The sequence below is a fragment of the Sardina pilchardus genome, chromosome 22 (assembly GCF_963854185.1).
Source record: "Sardina pilchardus chromosome 22, fSarPil1.1, whole genome shotgun sequence".
In the NCBI taxonomy this organism is placed as follows: Eukaryota; Metazoa; Chordata; class Actinopteri; order Clupeiformes; family Clupeidae; genus Sardina; species Sardina pilchardus.
The window spans coordinates 20622488-20642487 of NC_085015.1; the positions used below are offsets into that span (position 1 = coordinate 20622488).

Here is a 20000-nt window from a genome sequence, read left to right on the forward strand (position 1 = left end):
AATGAAACAATATGTCCTCCCCTGGTAAATTTAGCTTCTGCAGACCCTCCATCTCTCTCTCTCCCTCTCTCTGTCTCTCTCTCTCTCTCTCTCTCCATCTCTCTCTATCAGCATTTGTCTGAGAGGCGCCACTGTGGAGCGTGAACAGCAGTAGCCATGTCAAGCCTCGTCAGAAATGGGGCGCTGCTAAAAATACTAGCCCACTTAGAGCTAGGGGAGCAGCGCCGAGGAGCGCGGCCAGGGACATTATTAGAACGCCATTAGAACAATACGGAACCCAGATCAACAGACGGAACCGCTGCTGCCAAGCTCCCTTCGAGTGGGTTGGGTCGGCCCCATCCAAAATATCCCGGCTCAGCAATTTCTCAAGTTTTTTACTTTGATTCTTTTTTCTTGCCCGTCCTGTTCTTGGGGTACACGGACGCAAAGTTTGACTCAAGTTTCCTCTTTTTTTGTTCTTTAATTAGCATCGTTTGTCTCAACAAATTTGGTGCAAGCTCAGAGATGAGTAATGTAGTGCCCTGAAGAGGCTGCAGTAGCATGAGATGAGAGTACAGGACAGTAGCCCATATTCGAGCATCTAAAGAAAACCAACCCTGCCTCATAGCAGAGGCCATAACTATAGTGGAAACCTATGATCTCACATACGCGCGCACACACACACACACACACACACACACACACACACACACACACACACACACACACATACACACACACACACACACACACAAGCACACATCAGCACACTCACATACTCACACACATACAGTATATAAACACACATACAGTGTGTAAGCACACATCAGCACATACTCACATAAGCAGACTCGCTCACTTACTCATGAGTCATGACATGCGATCTGCACATGCACAAACAGCTAAAACAAAGCCAGACATGGCCTAACAAAGTCCCTTGTCCAGATGTATGAACACACAACTGAACTGGCACTGGCCATAATTACGCAAGTGTAAATACACAAAATCTAAACTGATGAGGTCTTTCTATAGGTCACTGGATCACTGTTGTTCCAGGAACTCCAGTAATTCCCCTCATTTGGGTCCAATTAATATTAATACTCATTCACTCATTTGGTGCCAAAGAAACAGCCTTCAATTCATTATTAAGTCACCATCAACTGAAACAAATGGTTAACTTAACATTTATATCACCATGAGCCATCCATGAACCACATGAGCCATCCGACTGTCTGTCTGTGCCATGCAGCTTACTTGCATTTTAGCTCCCCCTGGTGGAGGTAGTGCTGGGTTACAGCAATAACCGAGATGCATCAGGTCAGAGTTCAAATGCACTAATGACACTGTACAGAGAGACACAAGTCCACACAAGTCTCGAGACACCCCCCCCCCCTCCAAACACACACATACATACTGCCAAATCCTTCCCTGAATCAACCAAGACAAAGCAATGCCAACAGTGTTTGTCTTTATTTATTTGCCAACCCACATGATACAACTTCACACTATCATAATGAATATTGGAAGCTGCAACCATTACACATTGATGCCAACAGTCTGTGTGTATGTGTGTGTGTGTGTGTGTGTTGTTGGTATAAAGCAGTGTCTTAGCAAGTAGGTAATTAATGTATTGATTTCAGGCTTACAGGTCATGGCTACAAATACCAACAAACCTTCATAGTATAACCCCGACCAATATGGTACCACTTGGCAGCATCCTAATGAAGGAAGCTGGATGCTGCATATGGATTAGTGTCTGAGGGAAACCAGTCAGATATGATCCTGAGCCCTCACTCACACACTGACGTCCTATGGAGACCTCATTAATGGGTCTGGATGAGGTTTAACAACACTTATGTGTTACTTAGAATAACTCCGTCTTCTGACAACACAACGTCACATAGACCTTTAAATAATTAGCGATTATTAATCAATTTTAGTGATTTGAACACCACAGGCAAACTGTTTCACTCTCAGAGGTATCGTCCTTAAGTAGAAGAAGAAATAACAATAACAATGTAAGGCCACTTAAAGCGATAATAAGTGAGAATCTTGTGTCTAACCTTGTGCCTGCAAGAACTGAATATATCAACACGAATGAATCAATTCACTCAAAAAGTTATAAGAAAACACAGAATTGCACAGGTATGGTTGCCATCATTTAGCCAGTGAGGATACTTTGGCTGTAGGCCTAACTCCTGTAGGCTGTAGACTGTGTACTCTTCAGTACACAGCCTGTAACCAGACACCAGCACATGGCGATTGAAATGTCTTAAACAGGAGAGCTGTAAATCCTCCTAATAATTATGGTGGCCTCAAAAATTGTTATAACAAAATGGCCCTGTACAGTTTGTTCATGTCTCTCCGAAACTCACAGTGCCCTTCATTCCTGAAGCTGGCATACCCACACTAAGGCACGCTTTGAGCCCGTGCTCATCGGAGGGCGCCAGTCTGTGATACTGGGCATCATGTGAACCCATCTCTCAGGAGATCGTCTTCCCAAACAGGAAGTCGGCATACTCCTTCCTGCGGATGACACGGTGCATCTTGAAGGTGTTGGGCGAGGTGTTGGAGTAGGACATCATTTGGCCCTTTAGTTCCTGGAACGCCCCCTCTCTCACCAGCTGCACCCTCATTGGTCCGATGCTGCCTTTGAGTCGGAAGGACTTATAAACGGCCGACTCCTCCTGAAGACAGTGATCGAGCTAAAAAAAAAAGGATTGTATTGGTGGCATTCAGTAGTCTTGGCGGGTGCAGCAGCACAGAGCATGTTATTATTTACCCACAACCATTTTACAGTCACATCAGAAGAAGAAGGGCAGAGAAGCAACTTAAGAAAACAGAGAGAAAGAGAGAGAGAGAAAAAGACAGAGAGAGAAAGAAAATGAGAGGCGTTAACAAATGAAGAGGATGGTTGGAATGGAAAGAACACTCACACACGCTCCAGGAAAGGTCAGACAAAAATCACCAAGATAAAGAGGTTAGTGTCCACTTCACAGAATGATGTGAAAGTAGCCTCTGTGGAGGTGCCTCACCTTGTACCTCTGCTCCTCACTCAGATCCCTCACCCCCTTCAGCTCTAGGAAGACCTGGTAGTGAGGCTGGGCCCCTCCAGAGCTCTCTCCTGCATTACAGAGGAACAGAACATCAATGAAACAGAATGCTCATTCATAGTTAACCAAAGGAAATGATACATGATTCCTACTGAATAAAAACAAAATCTCAAAGTGCAAAGCCATCCTTTTGTTCAGGTAAAAACTATGTTACCCAGAATGCCGCTCTCAGCACAGCAGTAGTCCACCAGCTTAGCTCCAGGCCACAGGGGCAAAGTGCGCTGCAGAGTCTCCAGGAACAACGCCTCGGACACCTTCTCACCTCGCACATTCAGCATCTGACCTCGCCTGAGGGGTGTGAACAAGGTCAATTAACACACACATACACACACACACACATACACATACATCACATCACATCACATCACATATGTACACACAACCACACACACACCACATGACATATGTACACACACACACACACACACACACACGTGCGCACACACACACACACACACACACACACACAAACAGGGATACGACCAACACGAGTCAACATACTCACAAACAGAGTGTGAATGACTTGCTATGCATTACCTATATTGAAATTCCACCACAGGGCACTTGTTGTGGAACCCAACAACCTTGATGATGTCCCCAACACGATATCTAGAAAGAAAGACAAAGCCATCATTTCAAAACATTGAATATGAATTATTCTCCATAAAGGAAATCTTTAACAAACAACACCAACAATACAACTGTAACACTTATAATGACATTAAAAGCTTGCATGAATGCATGCAATCCATGCATCTTATAACAGATTTCATTCAATAGCTAGGCCTATTGCTTAAACACAAAAACTAAACAAAGTAATAAAAAATGTTTAGATATCATAGAAAAAGATCCTCTTCCCAGTGTCAAGTTCCCAGTGGATCGCCCCCTACCTGAAGAGTCCGGAGGCGTTGGTGATGACCAGCTCATAGTTCTTGCCCTCCTGCACCTGGTCCATGAGGAGTGTGTGCGGCTCCTCCTCGTCCAGAGACGTCTCGGGCAGGAACTCGCAGAACATGGAGCGTGGACACAACAGGTACTGACGACGCTCCTGCTCAGGCCACAGATTCACTCCTATGAGACCTGCGCGCGCACACACACACACACACACACACACACTTGGTTTCACACTTACAATATTAAAAAGACAATCCTCAGTTGTCATCCATAAATTGCAATTAGTTCTGGTTAGTCCAGAGGAGTGTTCAAAACAGTGGGGGACATTCATGGTGGACATTCGTCAGTTTTCTCAGAACAATAAAATTTGAAAAATGTTTGTAAATATACCAATTTAAGACAGTAACCCTTTATCCATCTCTCCTGTGTGTTTGCATAGAGCTATGTCCTCAGACTGTTTGCAAGTGTCTGCAAATATGCAGAGAGCTCTCTTGTTGTCATATTCAGTTTCACATGCTGTTAACTTTGCTTCCAATTAGACCTGCACAATGACTTGACACTTAAACACATACTGTATATGAACAGCCACCAGTTTGATTTGTCATTTGACTACAACACAAACACACACACACACACACACACACACACACACACCTTCAGTGGCTGCGTAGAAGGGCGAGTAGAAGGGCACGCCTTTGCAGTAGTGCTGCCTCAGCATCTCCCCGTAGATCTGGTTGGAGCCCGAGTCCACGGCCAGCACCAGGTTGAGCTGGGGCCACACCCTCCGGGCGATGCCCTCGAAGCCGCCCTCTCCGTGGGCACGCAGCTCGCCCGCCCGCCCCGGGTCCGCCGCCATCAGCTTCTCCAGCGCCGCCCGCACGTCGGGCTCCAGCTGCAGGTCCGGGTTGACCCGACCCAACTCTATATCGGTCAGCAGCTCTTCCCAGCGCTCCTGTGAGGACACACACACATAGAGGATCTCAAAACCAAACTTACAAACACTCAACACACACAACCCCACAAACACACAGATATTACAGATGTCCTCACAAGCCCAAATGTACCAGTACTCTTACTAAACAGTGAATGTGCTATATCCCCACATATTCCCTCCATTATGTCCTGAATTACAGAATATCTCCCATCTGTCCCGCCCTATTACAGATAAGGCCAGCCAGTGTCAAGACATGTTGATGGATACATGTCCTCTGTTTTTGACACGGCACTGCATAATCCCACCTTTACTGAGATGTCTTTGGTTCAACACGCTCTTTCACAAATTGCTGTATTTGAGGTTGTCACTCAATTGGAGTACAGACGTACCAATGACAGAGAGAGTCACCATGTGTTCAAATTGGAAACGTAGTAAGTCCTTTTTACAGTCCGACCACGTGTAGCAAAACAGAACATATTTCCAGTTATGTCCACCCAGAACTGCCTGATAGTTCTGGGTTAAATCTGCTACAGCTTGTTACAGCTGCTTCACGTTGGACATGAACTGACAATGCCCCTGTCTTGTACACCTACAGGGACATGGCGACCTCCACTGTAGTCGCAGTAATTACCTGCAGGGCCCTGAAGGCGTAGAACACGGTGGAGGCGAAGTTGGACTCCAGCGTTCCCAGGCTGCGGTCCTTGAGCGCGAACAGCAGGTGGAGGTAGAGCGTGTCCCTCTCGCTGGGCACCCTGAAGGCGGGCTCCGGGGTGGTGTACAGGTGGAGCATGTGGCGCGAGGAGGCCGGCGTGGAGGAGTTGGGCCCGATGGGGATGCCCGCCTCCGAGGTGCGCAGCGTGGGCACATAGAAGAGCTTCAGCGTGCGCTGGAGGCTCTCGCTGGCAGGGAAGGCCCGCCGCATGGCGTCCAGACACACACACACACCCTGCGGAGAGCGGGAAACACACACAGCGCCAACGTTATCATTCAAATATTTGACATAATTAAGGAACATGAGCAAGAAGACGTTATGTGTTATGAATTTGATGAATGGAAAAGTGAGGGAATGCACACTCAGATAGAGGGGAGCTTATTTGATAACATATAACGCTAGTCTGACTACTAGGTCAGGCATGACTTTGACATTAACACAGACAGAACCTGAGGTAAAATTGAGTTGAGTAAACATGGTGAGGGCCAGTTAGAGCTTTGATAACACTTGAAAAATACAAAAACTATCTGATGTGGCTTGAAGGAAGACAAGAGAATATGGAACTTAGTGGTGCACCAAACAAAACAGCCAGTGGGCAGGTAAAGTCTTGTTGCCATCCCTTTCCGAAACGTTTCTGGTCTAGACTTCAAACAAGTTGTCTTCTGACTGCAATCTCTCATCATGTAATGGCAAGCTCACATGTGATCCTGAGAGAAACACCCTTGAACCTTGACCTGCTTTGACCTGACAGGAAGCACACCTGCAGGAAGAACTCGGTGTTGGTGTCCTTGGTGCTCAGCAGCATGCTGCTCTGGCCTGATGTGCCCGAGGTCATGGCCAGGATGAGCGGGCGCTCGGCGATGAGGACGGACTCCTCACCCGCGGCCACCCGCTTCACCAGCTCCCGGTAGTGACTGTACCCCGTCACTGGGTGGCGCTGGCGGAACACCTCACAATCTGCAGTAAGGGCGGCACAGGTGAAGTGACACAAAACAAACACATTGAAATGCATAATACAGCACCAATAGAAACAGTACCGCACAAGGTGTTGCAAAAAATGCAACACGACAACAGTCAATAAAATACAACACTGTTCAAAACTCAAAAGACATAAAAGTTATACAGTACAAATCTAAACAAGAGGTCAAACTAAAGAGACAGAAAGAGTTGATATGTTATTATGCTATAATAGATTACACAAATCTTGCTAAACAGAATGCACCGATTTCAGTAAAATAGTGTAGTTTTGTATGGAGCTACAGAGCCCTGACAAGGTTTGTTCCATCCATCTACAAATACAATCCACCTCAAATAACACCTGTAGTCCTTGTTTATTATGCCAGCACATAAAGAATGCTCACATATTGTTTTTTGTTTATTCCTGGAAGCCAACTAAACTAAATAGAATGTCAATCTAAACCACTATTATAATGCAACCACGTGACAACAAGCAATGGACAGGCAACCAACCAGGCATGCTAGATTGACTGTCACTCAAAGGGGCGGGTCGTGCGTTCAAACTTACACAACGCTGATTCTCACTCTTACCTTCATTCATTCTTGACAAAGCCCAGCCAGCCCTCGTCAGTCTCAACTTAACCTAAATGTCCTTTGAAGTGACATGTTTATTAATTGACCTACTAAGTGGACTCAAATGCGGCATGATAATGATTATTTACGAAGCGACAGTGCAGGAAACATATCCGAGTTACCTAACTGCATGCAGGAGTGTACGAGTGGCTCTCTGGAAATGCAGTCCTCGCGTATTTTAATTGTGGTGGCCAACTAGGACCACGTGTGTGTGACTGTGAGTGTGTGTGTGAGAGAGAGAGTTATCACCTTTGATTGAACCGAAATCGTACTGTTTCCCATACAACGTGTTGGCGTTCTTTTGCAGACGTTTCAGGAGCGTCTCCTCTTGCGCACGCCGAATGTCCTGTGTGTCATTCTCCAGTTTGGCTCGCTGTCTCTTTCCTAGGAAACCCACCAACTTCACGGCGAAATATTGGCTTAGAAGACCACCGACTGTCCGGTTCTCACCCTTCACCCTCCATCTGATATCTCTCCAAATCAAAGCCATTCCACCAAGGGACAAGACACCGAGTGTAGTTGGTAGAGGACGCACCATCACAGATAGTAGTCCTGTTACAAAACAGAGAATTTGCAGTTGTATTGGATACACATTCCACACGATGGCGTTGTAGTACCATTTTCTACCTATTTTCGCCTATGAAAGTAGAATCCGTTCCTTGATTATAGTTTTCTTTCTCTTTTTTGTACATCTATCACGCCTACACAGGCCTGAGATGGGAAAGGATCAATCCAAACTATGTTTACATGACAAACTTGTATAGCCTTCTAACTTTAACATAGCTTAATCGTGGTCTGATGTTTACAATTTAGCATCGGCCACTATGATAAACACGCGTAGCGCAGTCTAGACAACACCAGACGAAATCGGTCATGATACAGAGGCCTTTAACAGCTGTTCTCGTCATTAAAACAATAGCCAAGTAGTCTACAGTATAGCGTTTTTGTTTACAGCAGATAACAGCATCTTAGACAACGCAATTATCTGTCAACTTACCAAAACATTGAGCAACTGCAACTATAACAGCGAGAATTCCCAAAGTCCCCGAGTAGAAAATGACTTTAGAACTTAGTTTTTCCATCATCTGCATAGTCGTGGCTACAAGATCAAACACAAAACGAAACGAAAACTTTCATTGTAAGCTACGCAACATTGTAGCCTACGGCGTGTGTTTGTTCTGAACGTGCCTTTTCTCACATTGTGGCAGTTGCAGTCTAGTCTGAGTAGGAATACTGCGAGTGAAAAACAACATTTGTTGGCAAAATATTCTTTACTTCCTTATTCCACATCTCTTCTGACATCAGACGCACGCATTGACCCGATGATGTCACCGTTACCGCCCATATAGGCTAATTGAGTGGCAACTCTTCTACTTTCTTCTTTATAGCCCTAGTATGAACTGTGAATTAGCTTAGACAAAGGTTTAGAGACGAAACTGAAAAGAAAAAAAAAGTATTGACACAAAAACAGAATGGTTTATTATTAAACTCTCTCTGTTCTAACCAGCGATATAGCTAACTATGTAAATGATATGTGGGCTGAAGTGATCCAAGAAATACTCTTAGTGAATCTATTTCAAGGTGATAACTTTCACATTCACATGCAGCTACAGTACATATTGTGTGTATTTGTTCCCAGACTTGGGTAGCTTAGATGTTTAGATGGGCAGTGGTTTTGTATAGAGCTTGATCAACAAGGCCACTTTTTTCTGATTTTTGTAGAATTTTTTTTATCTTAATCTCACTAATGCTGTCATGTTTTTGTAGAATCAGAACCAGAAGATGGTATATGACGTCATGTTTTTCTTCACAGCAGTTGTGCACACACTCATTCCTCTGTGCCCACACGCACCAGCCCACACACACACACACACACACACACACACACACACACACACACACCATCTGCCACCAAGACATCCGCACAGGCTAAAATAGGCAACAGATCAGAAGCAGAATCCCTTTCAAATAACTTGCTTGTTATTTGCCCTCCTAATGAAAAACCAGGCAGACAAAATGAGGGGGTCTGTGTGTATCCACTGGTGTGTCTTTATTAAGAAGTCCGCTCAATGTCAAAAACACAAAGTGAGTCAGTCAAGCCAGCCGTTAATGAAGTGAGCCTTTGAACAGCACGATCCGCAGTTCCATTGACAGAGTCACACATCGAGCTATTGCCATTCGTTACGACCGATCGAAGATGATCTAAGAATAACAGAGAACAGACGTAAACAATAGGAAACGATAGTGTCCAGACTAATGATTTGCCTCTACCCAGGGAATCATCTTTTTAAAGAGCTTGTTAGGCGAAAGAAAAGCACCGTGGGTGTCTATAAAACCAAACCAAGGTCTCCATCAAACCTTTTCTCAGCTTGTGTATTTTCATGAATTATTCACATGGCACATATGGCTTGACTCTGTTTAATAATCTTGTGGATGTCCTTCTGAGCTCATCAAGAGTTTAGACAGATCTCCTAAAACACATGGAGTTAGATAGTTAGAGAGATATAGATAGATATATTTTTAGATGTGTTGCCACAGTATGTACTGAAACTTATATTCAGCGCATGACGCACAACTACATTGACACGTAATCAGTGAAGTAAAATGCACAGACAATAAAGGGAATGTTGACTCTTATGGCAGCATTCTACAAGAGGTTGGCCCCTGGCAGTCCCTGTGTGTTAGATCCATTTGTGTATATCAGAAATGCCATTTTATATGGATCTGTGTGAACTTTATGAGTGTATGGGTTTGACTTACAGTGAGTGGACCCTCGGAGAAGGACAGAATGCTTCTGGTTTCAGTATGAACTCTCTCATTATGAGCACTGTGTTGGTCACACTCACTTCTGCTCTAATGAGCTGCAGCTCCATACGTTAGTAAACAAATGGTTAAAACTAGCCTGAGATGAAAGTCTTATTCCCTATTCACCCTTAAGAACTGTTCTGAGTTCTGAGTACCTTATTAGGTGATCTCATGAAATGTCTCATGCATGCCTAGACTAAAAATACAGTTTTGCCCCCAACGTCTTGGGCTGAATGCTGATCAGCAGTCATTTAAGCTAGTAAAACAATTTTTTTTGTGTATTTGTTGAGCGTTTTGTTTTTCTTTCCTTTATTTCGATAGGATAGTGAAGAGACTGATGGGAAGGGAGTGGGAGAGAGTTGAGAGATGGGGTGGGATTGGGAATTATCCCGTGATGGGCACTTGGACCAGAATGTCCAACTGCCAGTTACCAACATTTTGTAAATCTGCCATGGCTGTTAATAATGAACGCATGACATTGTTATATGCTGTCATGACAACTTATCACATAATGCATGTCATGATATAGGTTTGACTTAGGCTACAGTATTGCAGGGTTAAAGAGAAGTCTTATTTCTGCAGCTAGGCAAAGACCAAACACAGATAGCAACAAGTTTTAGATATTCCAAGTCCCAGAGAACTGTACGGTAAGAGGAACAGGCTTCACTCAAGGCCGGCGCCCACCGGACAAGGTGTTCAGCGGAGTGGGCTTGATTTGCACAGGATTATAAGAACAGTTTTCTAAACCTGTGCGGCTGCCACGCGGCAGACGTTTCCAGTGGGTTTGCTCCAATAAAAACAATGGAGTTCTAATTTTCTCCTTGCCGCGTCGCACCGCGTATGTGTCTGGTGTGGGCGCCGGCCTTCAGTCTCTTGTTTGTTTCTCAGAATGCTGGGCCACACTTCTAACTGCACAGAGCTGTTTCAGTGGGCTCGTCTTCAGCGTGCTCATGCAGGTGACTTGAGGAAGGCACGCTGAAATGCATCTGTTCAGTAAATATTGTTCAATGATATTTCAAGACTCCATTGACTGATCTAATTTCAAGCATATACTGTAGAGTGCTTCAAAGATATTCACCTCTTGTATATTTTCCCTTTTATTGCTATTATAAAGGGAATCTTGGTCAATTTAGCTTGACCTTGTTTTATAATCACTTACAAATAACTCCCTTCCGCCCCGGCAGTGGCGCAACTGGCTGGGGCACCTGCACCGTACGCCGGCGACCCGGGTTCGATTCCCGCCCCGTGGTCCTTTCCGGATCCCACCCCGATTCTCTCTCCCACTCACTTCCTGTCATTCTCTCTACTGTCCTGTCCATTAAAAGGCATAAAAAGCCCAAAAAATAATCTTAAAAAAAAAACAAATAACTCCCTTCCATCTCTCTCTTTCACCGAAGCAGAAGTAATGTTAATTAATAAAATATATATATTATACTGTAGACTACACCAACAAAGATTAATCTTTAAAATGTACTTTTTAATTGGTTTGTTTTCACATATTCATACGACCTCAATAAACCCATTAAGGAAACATTTGATGGCATGCTTTTAAGAGCAAGTAATGGATTGTCATGCACATTTTAAAATGCAACTTTACTGCAGTGTTATGAATGTTTGATGTCTCTTATTGTAAATATATCAAGATACCCAGTCTCAAGGTAACAAGATAAAGCCAGCCCAAACCGGTGATAATAGAGACAAAGTGCACAAAAAACTTTTTGAAAAGTTGATGCAACCATCAATGGTATTTATAGGCAGATAAAACTCACCCTCTAGTCACACAGCTCAAAGCCCACGCAGACACATAAAATCAGGCACGGACTGAAGAATGTCTACCTCACAATTATAGCCTACTCATTTGTGTTTTGACATTTTTGAGGTGGCTAGTTTTTACAACTTCCCCAGTATTTAATTTTCATTGCACATGTGCATTTAAATGGAGAATAAACAGACGTCACTTCCATAGTTGTTCAGACTATGGATTATGCCATTTTGTTGCTTGGACACACAACCCTGCAAAAATGAAAACACAAAACACCTTTAACAACACCCATAAATATGGGGCACATCACAACACAGTGAATCCCATGTGTGTTCCTTGGGCTTGATGTGTGCAAGGCAACCCTGTTTTTTAGTGAGCATTACTTTGCACTGGTGTTGGGGACATTTGAGCAATATTGGAGACTCCATTCTCTGATTGAAATGTTTGAAGCCATTATTGTCAGGTAAACAAACTACACTGTGTTGCTTTGACGTTTTGACTTGACATTGTTCAGAAGTTTTGACAGAAGCTTTTCTTCACACTAGTGGGTTCAGTAGGTTTGTTTAGAGCTGTTTCTGTTGTTCTGTTGTCTATTGCTCTTTGGTGCTCCTGTGTGTACCATAAAAAACAGTTGTTTAGGGAGGAAAATGTATAGCCTGATATATCCTGAGTGCTTCCACCATATACCACCACATGAAAGGGGGAAAAAACCAACCGCAATCGTGTTACCATGACAACCTGGCAGTTGACAAGCGGCCATTGTTTACGCCACAATTTATACTGCAACCAACAGGAAACAAACACTCCACACACATCAACTAGGCCTTTGTCATGGGGGCATAGGAAAAAAGAGAGACTAGGCTACACTTTAGAAATTGGACCAAAGAGGAGAATAAAAATCACATCGGCCATTTCCCTCTCAGCTTGTGGCAGCCAGGCAGGGCCTGAGAAGTGACCACCTGCTGCCACAATCTCTCAGTCCGCTCACACTGCGTCTTTGTGTGAAAGCCAGTAGCCAGTGCTCTTGGAAATTAAGGTCGTTAACAGCTATTTTGAAGGTACCTTTAGCAATTCACCATCATGCCCTTGAGACATGACAAAACACTCACATAACTGTCAAAAAAGGAAGGAATTGTTGACTGTTTAGGAAGTTGTTTCTCACAATTGTGGAATAGGTGAGTGGTTCAGCGCTCTATTTGAGCACTTCTTTAATAAACTACTTTTGGCGTACTCCCAGTTGCCTCTTTTATATATGGGGTTGAAGGTGAGTCAGAATATGAGACACTGAGCACTTTGCGGCACTTTGAAACCCACTGAATTGTGCCACAGCTGGGGTTCTGTATATGAGCACCTGCTTGAAATTGAATGCTGAAAACTTTCTGTGCCACTAATGTTGGTTCCAGCTGTCTCCTCTCCTTTGCTTTCCTTAGTCTCATCTCTCCCATCCCCTTTTCTCCTCCCTCTGTTCTTCCCTGCCTCTTCTTCCTCCTCTTATCTCCTTCCTCTTCTTCTTCTCTCCCTCTTCTCCTGTCCAATTTTCTCCTCGCCCTCACTCTCCTATCGACTCCTGTCTCCCCTCCTCCCATCGACTCCTGTATCCCCTCCTCCCATCTGCCCTCATCTTTCATCCTGTCATCCTCTCCTCCCTCTCCTCCCCTCTCCTCCTCCTGTTCTTCCTCTCTCCTCCCCCTCCTCCCCTCTCTTCCCCCTCTGCTGTGGGTGAATCCACACAGAGTATGAAGCCCATCTGCACCAAGCACAGACAGCTGCACCTGTAGCATCGACTGAGAAGGGAGACGATGCACTCAATTGCCTCCTCCATCAAGGTGAAGTGCAGGGTGGGGGTGAGGGGTGAGGGGTGGTGGGCGGTTGTATTCAGAGCGCTGTTGCCCCAGAGATGGCTAGCACGAGGAGGTAAATAGATGCTAAATATAGAGGGCGCGGGGAACAAGAGAGGAGAACGTGGAATAAAAGAGAAATATGGGAGGATCAGAGAAAATGGAGGCCAAGGACAATTCCAAATTCGAAAGCCGGGTTCTCTTTTTGAACGCATTCACTGGAAAAAGTCTCTTTGGTAGAGAACAAAGTGTTGGTACTAGGATGCTCTAAGAGAGCTGTGTTTTAACGCCCTCAGAAAATTACATGCAACTACATCTATCTTACTAAATCTATCTATAAATGCAAGGAATGTCTGTCTGTGTGTCACTCTGTCTGTCTGTTCCACGCATAACTCTCGAACCACTCTCTCATCCGACTGCTCTCAAATTTGGTGGGTGTCATCCTAATGGCATGAGTGTGTGCAGTGCCAAATTTCATGTTACAGTATACAAACAAAATATGCCACATATATTGGCCAGACAAGCTGCAATTGCCGGTTGTGCCTACAGGCTCTGCACTAGTCCAATTAAATGACAGTTACATTCGCTGGAGCATTTGGAGAGACTTTGGAGAGGCTTTGGAGACAACGTGTGTAAAAGTCAAGATGAAATGTTTTGTGAACTTTTCCACACTCAACATTCTGACAAATCACACGTTGTCAAAACATATCCCTGACAACCACATGACTCAATTAGCTAAAATGACCGGTTGTGTGTGTGTGTGTGTGTGTGTGTCAGGCTACTCAAGTCACAGACTCAGACTCAGATCCGATTCAAGCCCTAATTTTAAGGACTCATGACTTGACTCGGACTTGGACCGAGGACTCGGACTTGGACTCGGATCCAAGCATTGTCTGCATTCAGACTTGTAAATGGGAGACTTTTGTTGCTGCTAGTACCTTAAACGGTAGGCTATATCCCAGGACCAAATGGTCCTCTTCTCTGCTGAACGGGTAGAGTGGGTTGAGAGTTCTGTGTGAAGCCATACAGCATCAGCTTGAAGCTTGCTGTGAGACTACATTGGGGTAACTGTGAGTTTGTATTACTGGCCTGTTTTGTTTTCTTTGTTTCAAGTCTTTTGCAAAGTTTTTGTACTTAGACTCAGACTTGATGAACATGGCTTAGACTTGACTCTCGGACTTCAACATGAGGGACTTGAGACTGGACTTAGAGTTTGGTGAACTGCAACTGCAACACTGTATGTGTGTGAATGTCAAAGGGAAAGACAAAAACATTTGATAATACATTGAAAGGCAGACAGTTTGCCAAATATCAAAAGATGAACAAGCCTTCACTACTGAGGGGAATTACATGATTCTAGGAGGGATTTATTGTGTGATTCTAGGATCATGGCAAGTTTACAAAATGTAGTTTGAGGACTTTTCAGAATACATATGTATTTTGAGCACTTGTGCGTGACCTTATCAATTCTGACTCACGCATATACTTACCCAAAGTGGCTCTGAAATAATTGAACTTCACCGACTTCATTAAAATGGAACAGTTCCTCATTTTTCTTCAAGTCAATAGACATCAAGCACTCTCAGTTATTTCGTTTTTCCACCTCCTCCTAAAACATATTTTCCTCCCGGCCGCCTCTTAATTGAACCAATTTATTCAGAGAGATTACTGAGGATGGCTTGCGTGTCTCTTACGGTGGGAAAGAGCATCCCAGAGGAGGCTGAGAGCTGCCAGAGGACGAACAAGTGAATCTGTATAATTACTGAAGTTAATCCGTGTGTGTGTGTCCGTGTGTGTATGTGTGTGTGTGTGTGTGCGTGGGAGGGAGAGGGGTAGAGGTATGGGGCATTGCGCTATCATGACTATCTGTTTTGGCCCATAGGGGATTACTGTATGAGAGAAATTGACTTTAGAAACAGAGACTGTATAATGCTGGCCATTATCATTATGATGTTTTGAATGTTGATTGGCATCTGATGCTCTTCAATTTGCACCACTCTGCCACCAGCAAAATCCTTTGATGTGCACATTACAGTTTTTGGCCGTTGCTTGAACACTATAGACCCATGCTTAGACTAAAGTAACACAACTTGAAGTTTTGTTGCCATATCTCAAACACATGTACCTATACCTTAAACAAAAGTGCTGCTTTGCACTCTAGTTGCAATTCTACAACACACTTACTCCTTTATGCAACACACTTGGTCCTGCATACTACTCTCTATGTCTACATAAGACACTTCGTTCAAAAATGAAATCTCAGAGTACCATTTGTTAAACACATATATCCCAAATACAAAACACATCGGGTAATTGCAACCTCTCAAATACACACCTGAACACACTTACTTGCAAAACTGAACACCAGTCAGCCATCTACAAAAAGCCCTCAGTTTTGCCATTGGAAATGGTGATGTGAATGGTATATTTCCCAGTGTTGTGTCATGTTTACGTGTGTTTAGAGTTTTGGCACAATGAGCGAAGTTTTGTAAAAGGTATTCAAGCAAATATGTTTTATATAAAGTAGACTAGTGTGTTCCTCCTCATCTGAAACTATATGAATATGATGCAAGTGTGTTTCATTTTGTCACCAGAGTTAAATTTTGACAAGGGATTGTTAGGTTTTGATACCAGAGTTTAGGTACTGATAGCAGAGTTTCAGTTTGACATAGATGTGAAAGGTATATTTCCTAGTGTTGTGTTGTGTTTACTTGTGTGAAGAGTTTTGGCTCAGTGATCAAAGTTTTGCAAAATGTGTTCAAGCAACGGGCAAAAACTGTAACAGCTTAATAACATTTGAGAAAATGAACATAGACACAATAAGCCTACGTTTTATTGCCCTCAAGAAAATAAACATATCACCTATGGTGGAGGAAAATGCTATCCCATCTGCTTCTGCCATCTGCGTAAAAAAAACATCCTACCTGTTGCCTGGTAGAGTTGAACTATCAGGGTAGGCGGAGATGAGAGAGACCAAGTCAAAAACAATCACCCTATAACAAAGACTGATATATACTCTAATATACAGTATACCAATATAAACTCTCATGCAACATGCTTGCAAATGCCAGATTTACAAATGGTTAATATTATGTCTTTGCATTCTATGCATTTATGATATCTGATTTGCATTTATTATTATTATTTATTTATTTGCATTTTCAGTTTGTTACACCCCTCTGCACCCCACTGGGTCTGCAGTGACAGTGCAGCCGCCTTTGGGTGGTGCAAAGGCAAAATCAGCCTAATTATCTACACCTGATGGTGTGGGTATAAGCGTTGGCCTTCAGAGCCCTTGCCTTTTTCAAATTCACCATGTTCTTGGGTGTTTGTGTCTTTTATACTGAGCTGCTAGATTTGGGATTTTTTGTGTTTACTGCAATAAAATACTGTATTCTTGATTAACACGGTTGTCCGTCTTATTATGTTGTGCCTTCTGAGTCGGCGGTAATAAGTAGCCTACCATAAATACAAGCTATGTAGATAAAATATCACCGTTGCTCAGTCCTGCACATTCTCTCCAAACATGTGTCAATTTGTTTTCATCTCCTACTCCATCCCTTACTTTTGCGTATAAATGAGTTTGTGCCAAGCGTATGTATGTTATTGTGTGTGTGTGTGTGTCTGTCTGCGTATGTGCCTGTTTGCCTGTGTGCGTGCGTGCGTGTGTGCGTGGTTTGTCAGATAGCTGTGTCCTGTTTCAGGAGATGAATGCTTCATAGACTGGACCTGGCTGGAACATAAAATAAATAAATAAATAAAAAATGTCTAGCCTAAAAGAATGGCTCTGTTATGTCATGAGCCTACCAGACCTAGAGATCTTTCAAACTCACATTTTTGAAAAGCATGCTTTCAACACGCCCAGGTCATGCCATGTATCTATTTAATTAACAGCCTAACAGTGTTGTTACAAATGATACACCTAAAGACAGACATTAGGCTACTTAATAACAGATAGTGACTGGTTATGTTAAGGTCTGAGGTTGAGATGATGCTGTTTTTTTTTTTGTTCTTCGTGGAGTCATCTGAGATTAATGGGGTTTGAGCTCAAATTGTACCCAAAGAACAGTTACATTTCAGTTATCTGCTCTCAGTATCTTTTTAGAATATACATATCCATTTTTTTTTTTCAACACTGAAAGAAAAGACATGTTGTTAACTGTTGCTCTTTTATTGTTAGAACACCACATTAAACGAAACAAGGCAGGACATTTTGGATTTTGAGTTTCCATGTTGCTATGTACAATATTTATATAGGGATTATCAAAAAATGTCACAAAAATCCCATAGAAGTCTGTTGCATGCAAAAGATATGGTCTGATTAAGTCAAACTGGATCAAAGAGATCTGCCATTTCTGTATTCACCATTTAATCACCACCCATACACACTGTGGCCCACATCAGTTTACTTCAATAACAGGAGAGAGGACTTGCATTATGTGGTGGCACTCAATACGAACACACCAAGTCGTTTTATTTATTTATTTATTTGTTTTTTGTCCTTGTGACTCTTCAAGAATGTCGGAGCACAATCACACACACACACACACACACACACACACACACACACACACACACACACACACACACACACTTTCTTTAGATGTCACTGGTATGCCACAACATGAGTGTTGCATGTTACATGTGGCCCAGGATTTCCCAGGGTCAGATGCACATGAGGCTGCAGACTCCCCAGTCATTAAATGACAGCTCTGTGTGAGGAGAGGCTCAGGTGTGTGCATGAATAATGGGGGTGAGGTGATGAGATGCCATTAAGAGGCAGCTCAAATTGTACACTGATTGCAGGCCTACTTAGAGAAAACTATGGCTGCTAAGTAGATGGCTGGAAAGATAGATAGATAGGTAGATTCTTTATGATCCTAACTTTTAAAAAGATGATTGTTAACAAATGCGGAATAGGCCTACTTGCTAAAGTTGTGCCATTGATAGGTCTTGGCCATGGATTTACTGCTACTTATTCTGGCGCTAGCCTATATCATAGAAAAAAGAACCATGGTCAAAATATATGTAGTGTGTTTATTGAACATTTTTTGAAATAAGGTATTTCCATCGTCAACAGTAACATTCGCAGGTTCAGGTTATGTAGTATCTGACGTGGGTGAGCACATCTCTGGTCCAGCCTGTTTGGAGAGTCATGTAGCCACAGAGGTGTCACCACATGGTCTCCCCGACCTCCATCACCTTGTACTGTAAGTCGCCTCCAGGATCTAGTTTCGGGGCTTGCAGTCGACAGGTTTGGCCGGGGGTATAGGTCATAGAGCGGGTGGGGTCACAGTTTTCTGGCTCTTCTTGACCACGTGGACCGCAGACCCAAGAACCTTGGATACCGTGGCTGTGGCCACCTGGTCACAGTCCCAATCGTTAGCACGATCCATTACTTTGGACACAATAGCTTCGGTAAGCTGGTCGAGAAGCATCATTTCATTAGTCGTCGCAAGAACGCACAAACCATAGTCATTAACTCTGTAATATAATTAGGCTAATTTCATAAATGCAAGGTGAACAGATGAGTCATCTCTTGAAAGTCCCAACACTGTCTCAAGAACATAGAACATTACTGCAGGTAATTAATACCACACACCAGGAATCATTAAGGGAAAGAGTCTTGACTGTAACCTTTTAGCGCTAATGGATGGTCGACACAAGACACTCATCAGTGGACCGTAGTGGGCGAGAGGGGAGGTAGAGCTGGATGATGGAATTATGATAGCAAGATACAAGACACTAGGTGTCCTTGTTGTTTGACAGTTCCTCATCCCAAGGCCCAGAGGCTTTCAAGCTATTTGTCCAGTGACGTGTCCCTCCACTTATACAAATTCTGTGCTTTCTGTTAGCAGAAGGAGCACTGTTGTCACTGGTTATATTATGGTTATAGTCATGGGATTTGGCAGACCCATTTTGCGGAAAGCGACATACATACTGTATATAAATAGAAACAATATGTGTACTGTGTCTGTGTGTCATAATGACCCTACGCTTCAAATTTTGTGAAGATTTGAATAGGTCAGCCATACCAAAAAACTAAACCTGCTAAAATATGAATGCTACGCTGGCGGCATTCATAATGATTACAGTAAATACACCATCGGATGGAAAAAGAGTACACAAAAGATAAAAGAAAAGAAACGTGAAATGACAAGGCAAGACAAGGGAACCGATCAAACAGTGAACATACTGTATATCTCATGGACAACACACTATTTTGTTTACTGCATAGAGTTGATTGGTAATAGACGAGGGAAGTCTCTGCCATGCATTGGCTGTGGGTAAACTGCCTTTACTCAGTCTAGCAGTCTTCTCCTCTAAGGTTCCAGTGTTATGATATCATCCAAAAACACTTCAGATTTGTGTC

The 20000-nt window shown here is 43.3% G+C and overlaps 1 protein-coding gene across 2 annotated transcripts; it reads right to left on the reverse strand.

Annotated features, from left to right (window-relative positions):
• Positions 1-1439: 1439 nt before the first annotated feature.
• ghdc (GH3 domain containing) lies at positions 1440-8514 on the reverse strand. Of its 2 annotated transcripts, XM_062526491.1 has the most exons (11): positions 8421-8507; positions 8220-8321; positions 7472-7774; positions 6393-6589; positions 5552-5866; positions 4641-4938; positions 3983-4172; positions 3630-3701; positions 3247-3380; positions 3015-3103; positions 1440-2684 (listed from the first exon to the last, which is right to left on the reverse strand). In XM_062526491.1, exons 1-11 carry the CDS (start codon positions 8473-8475, stop codon positions 2463-2465), a joined length of 1977 nt encoding a protein of 658 aa, XP_062382475.1. In that variant the 5' UTR covers positions 8476-8507; the 3' UTR covers positions 1440-2462. The 2 variants fall into 2 exon arrangements, with proteins under 2 accessions (XP_062382475.1, XP_062382476.1); XM_062526492.1 differs by having other exon boundaries at positions 8220-8514.
• Positions 8515-20000: the final 11486 nt, after the last annotated feature.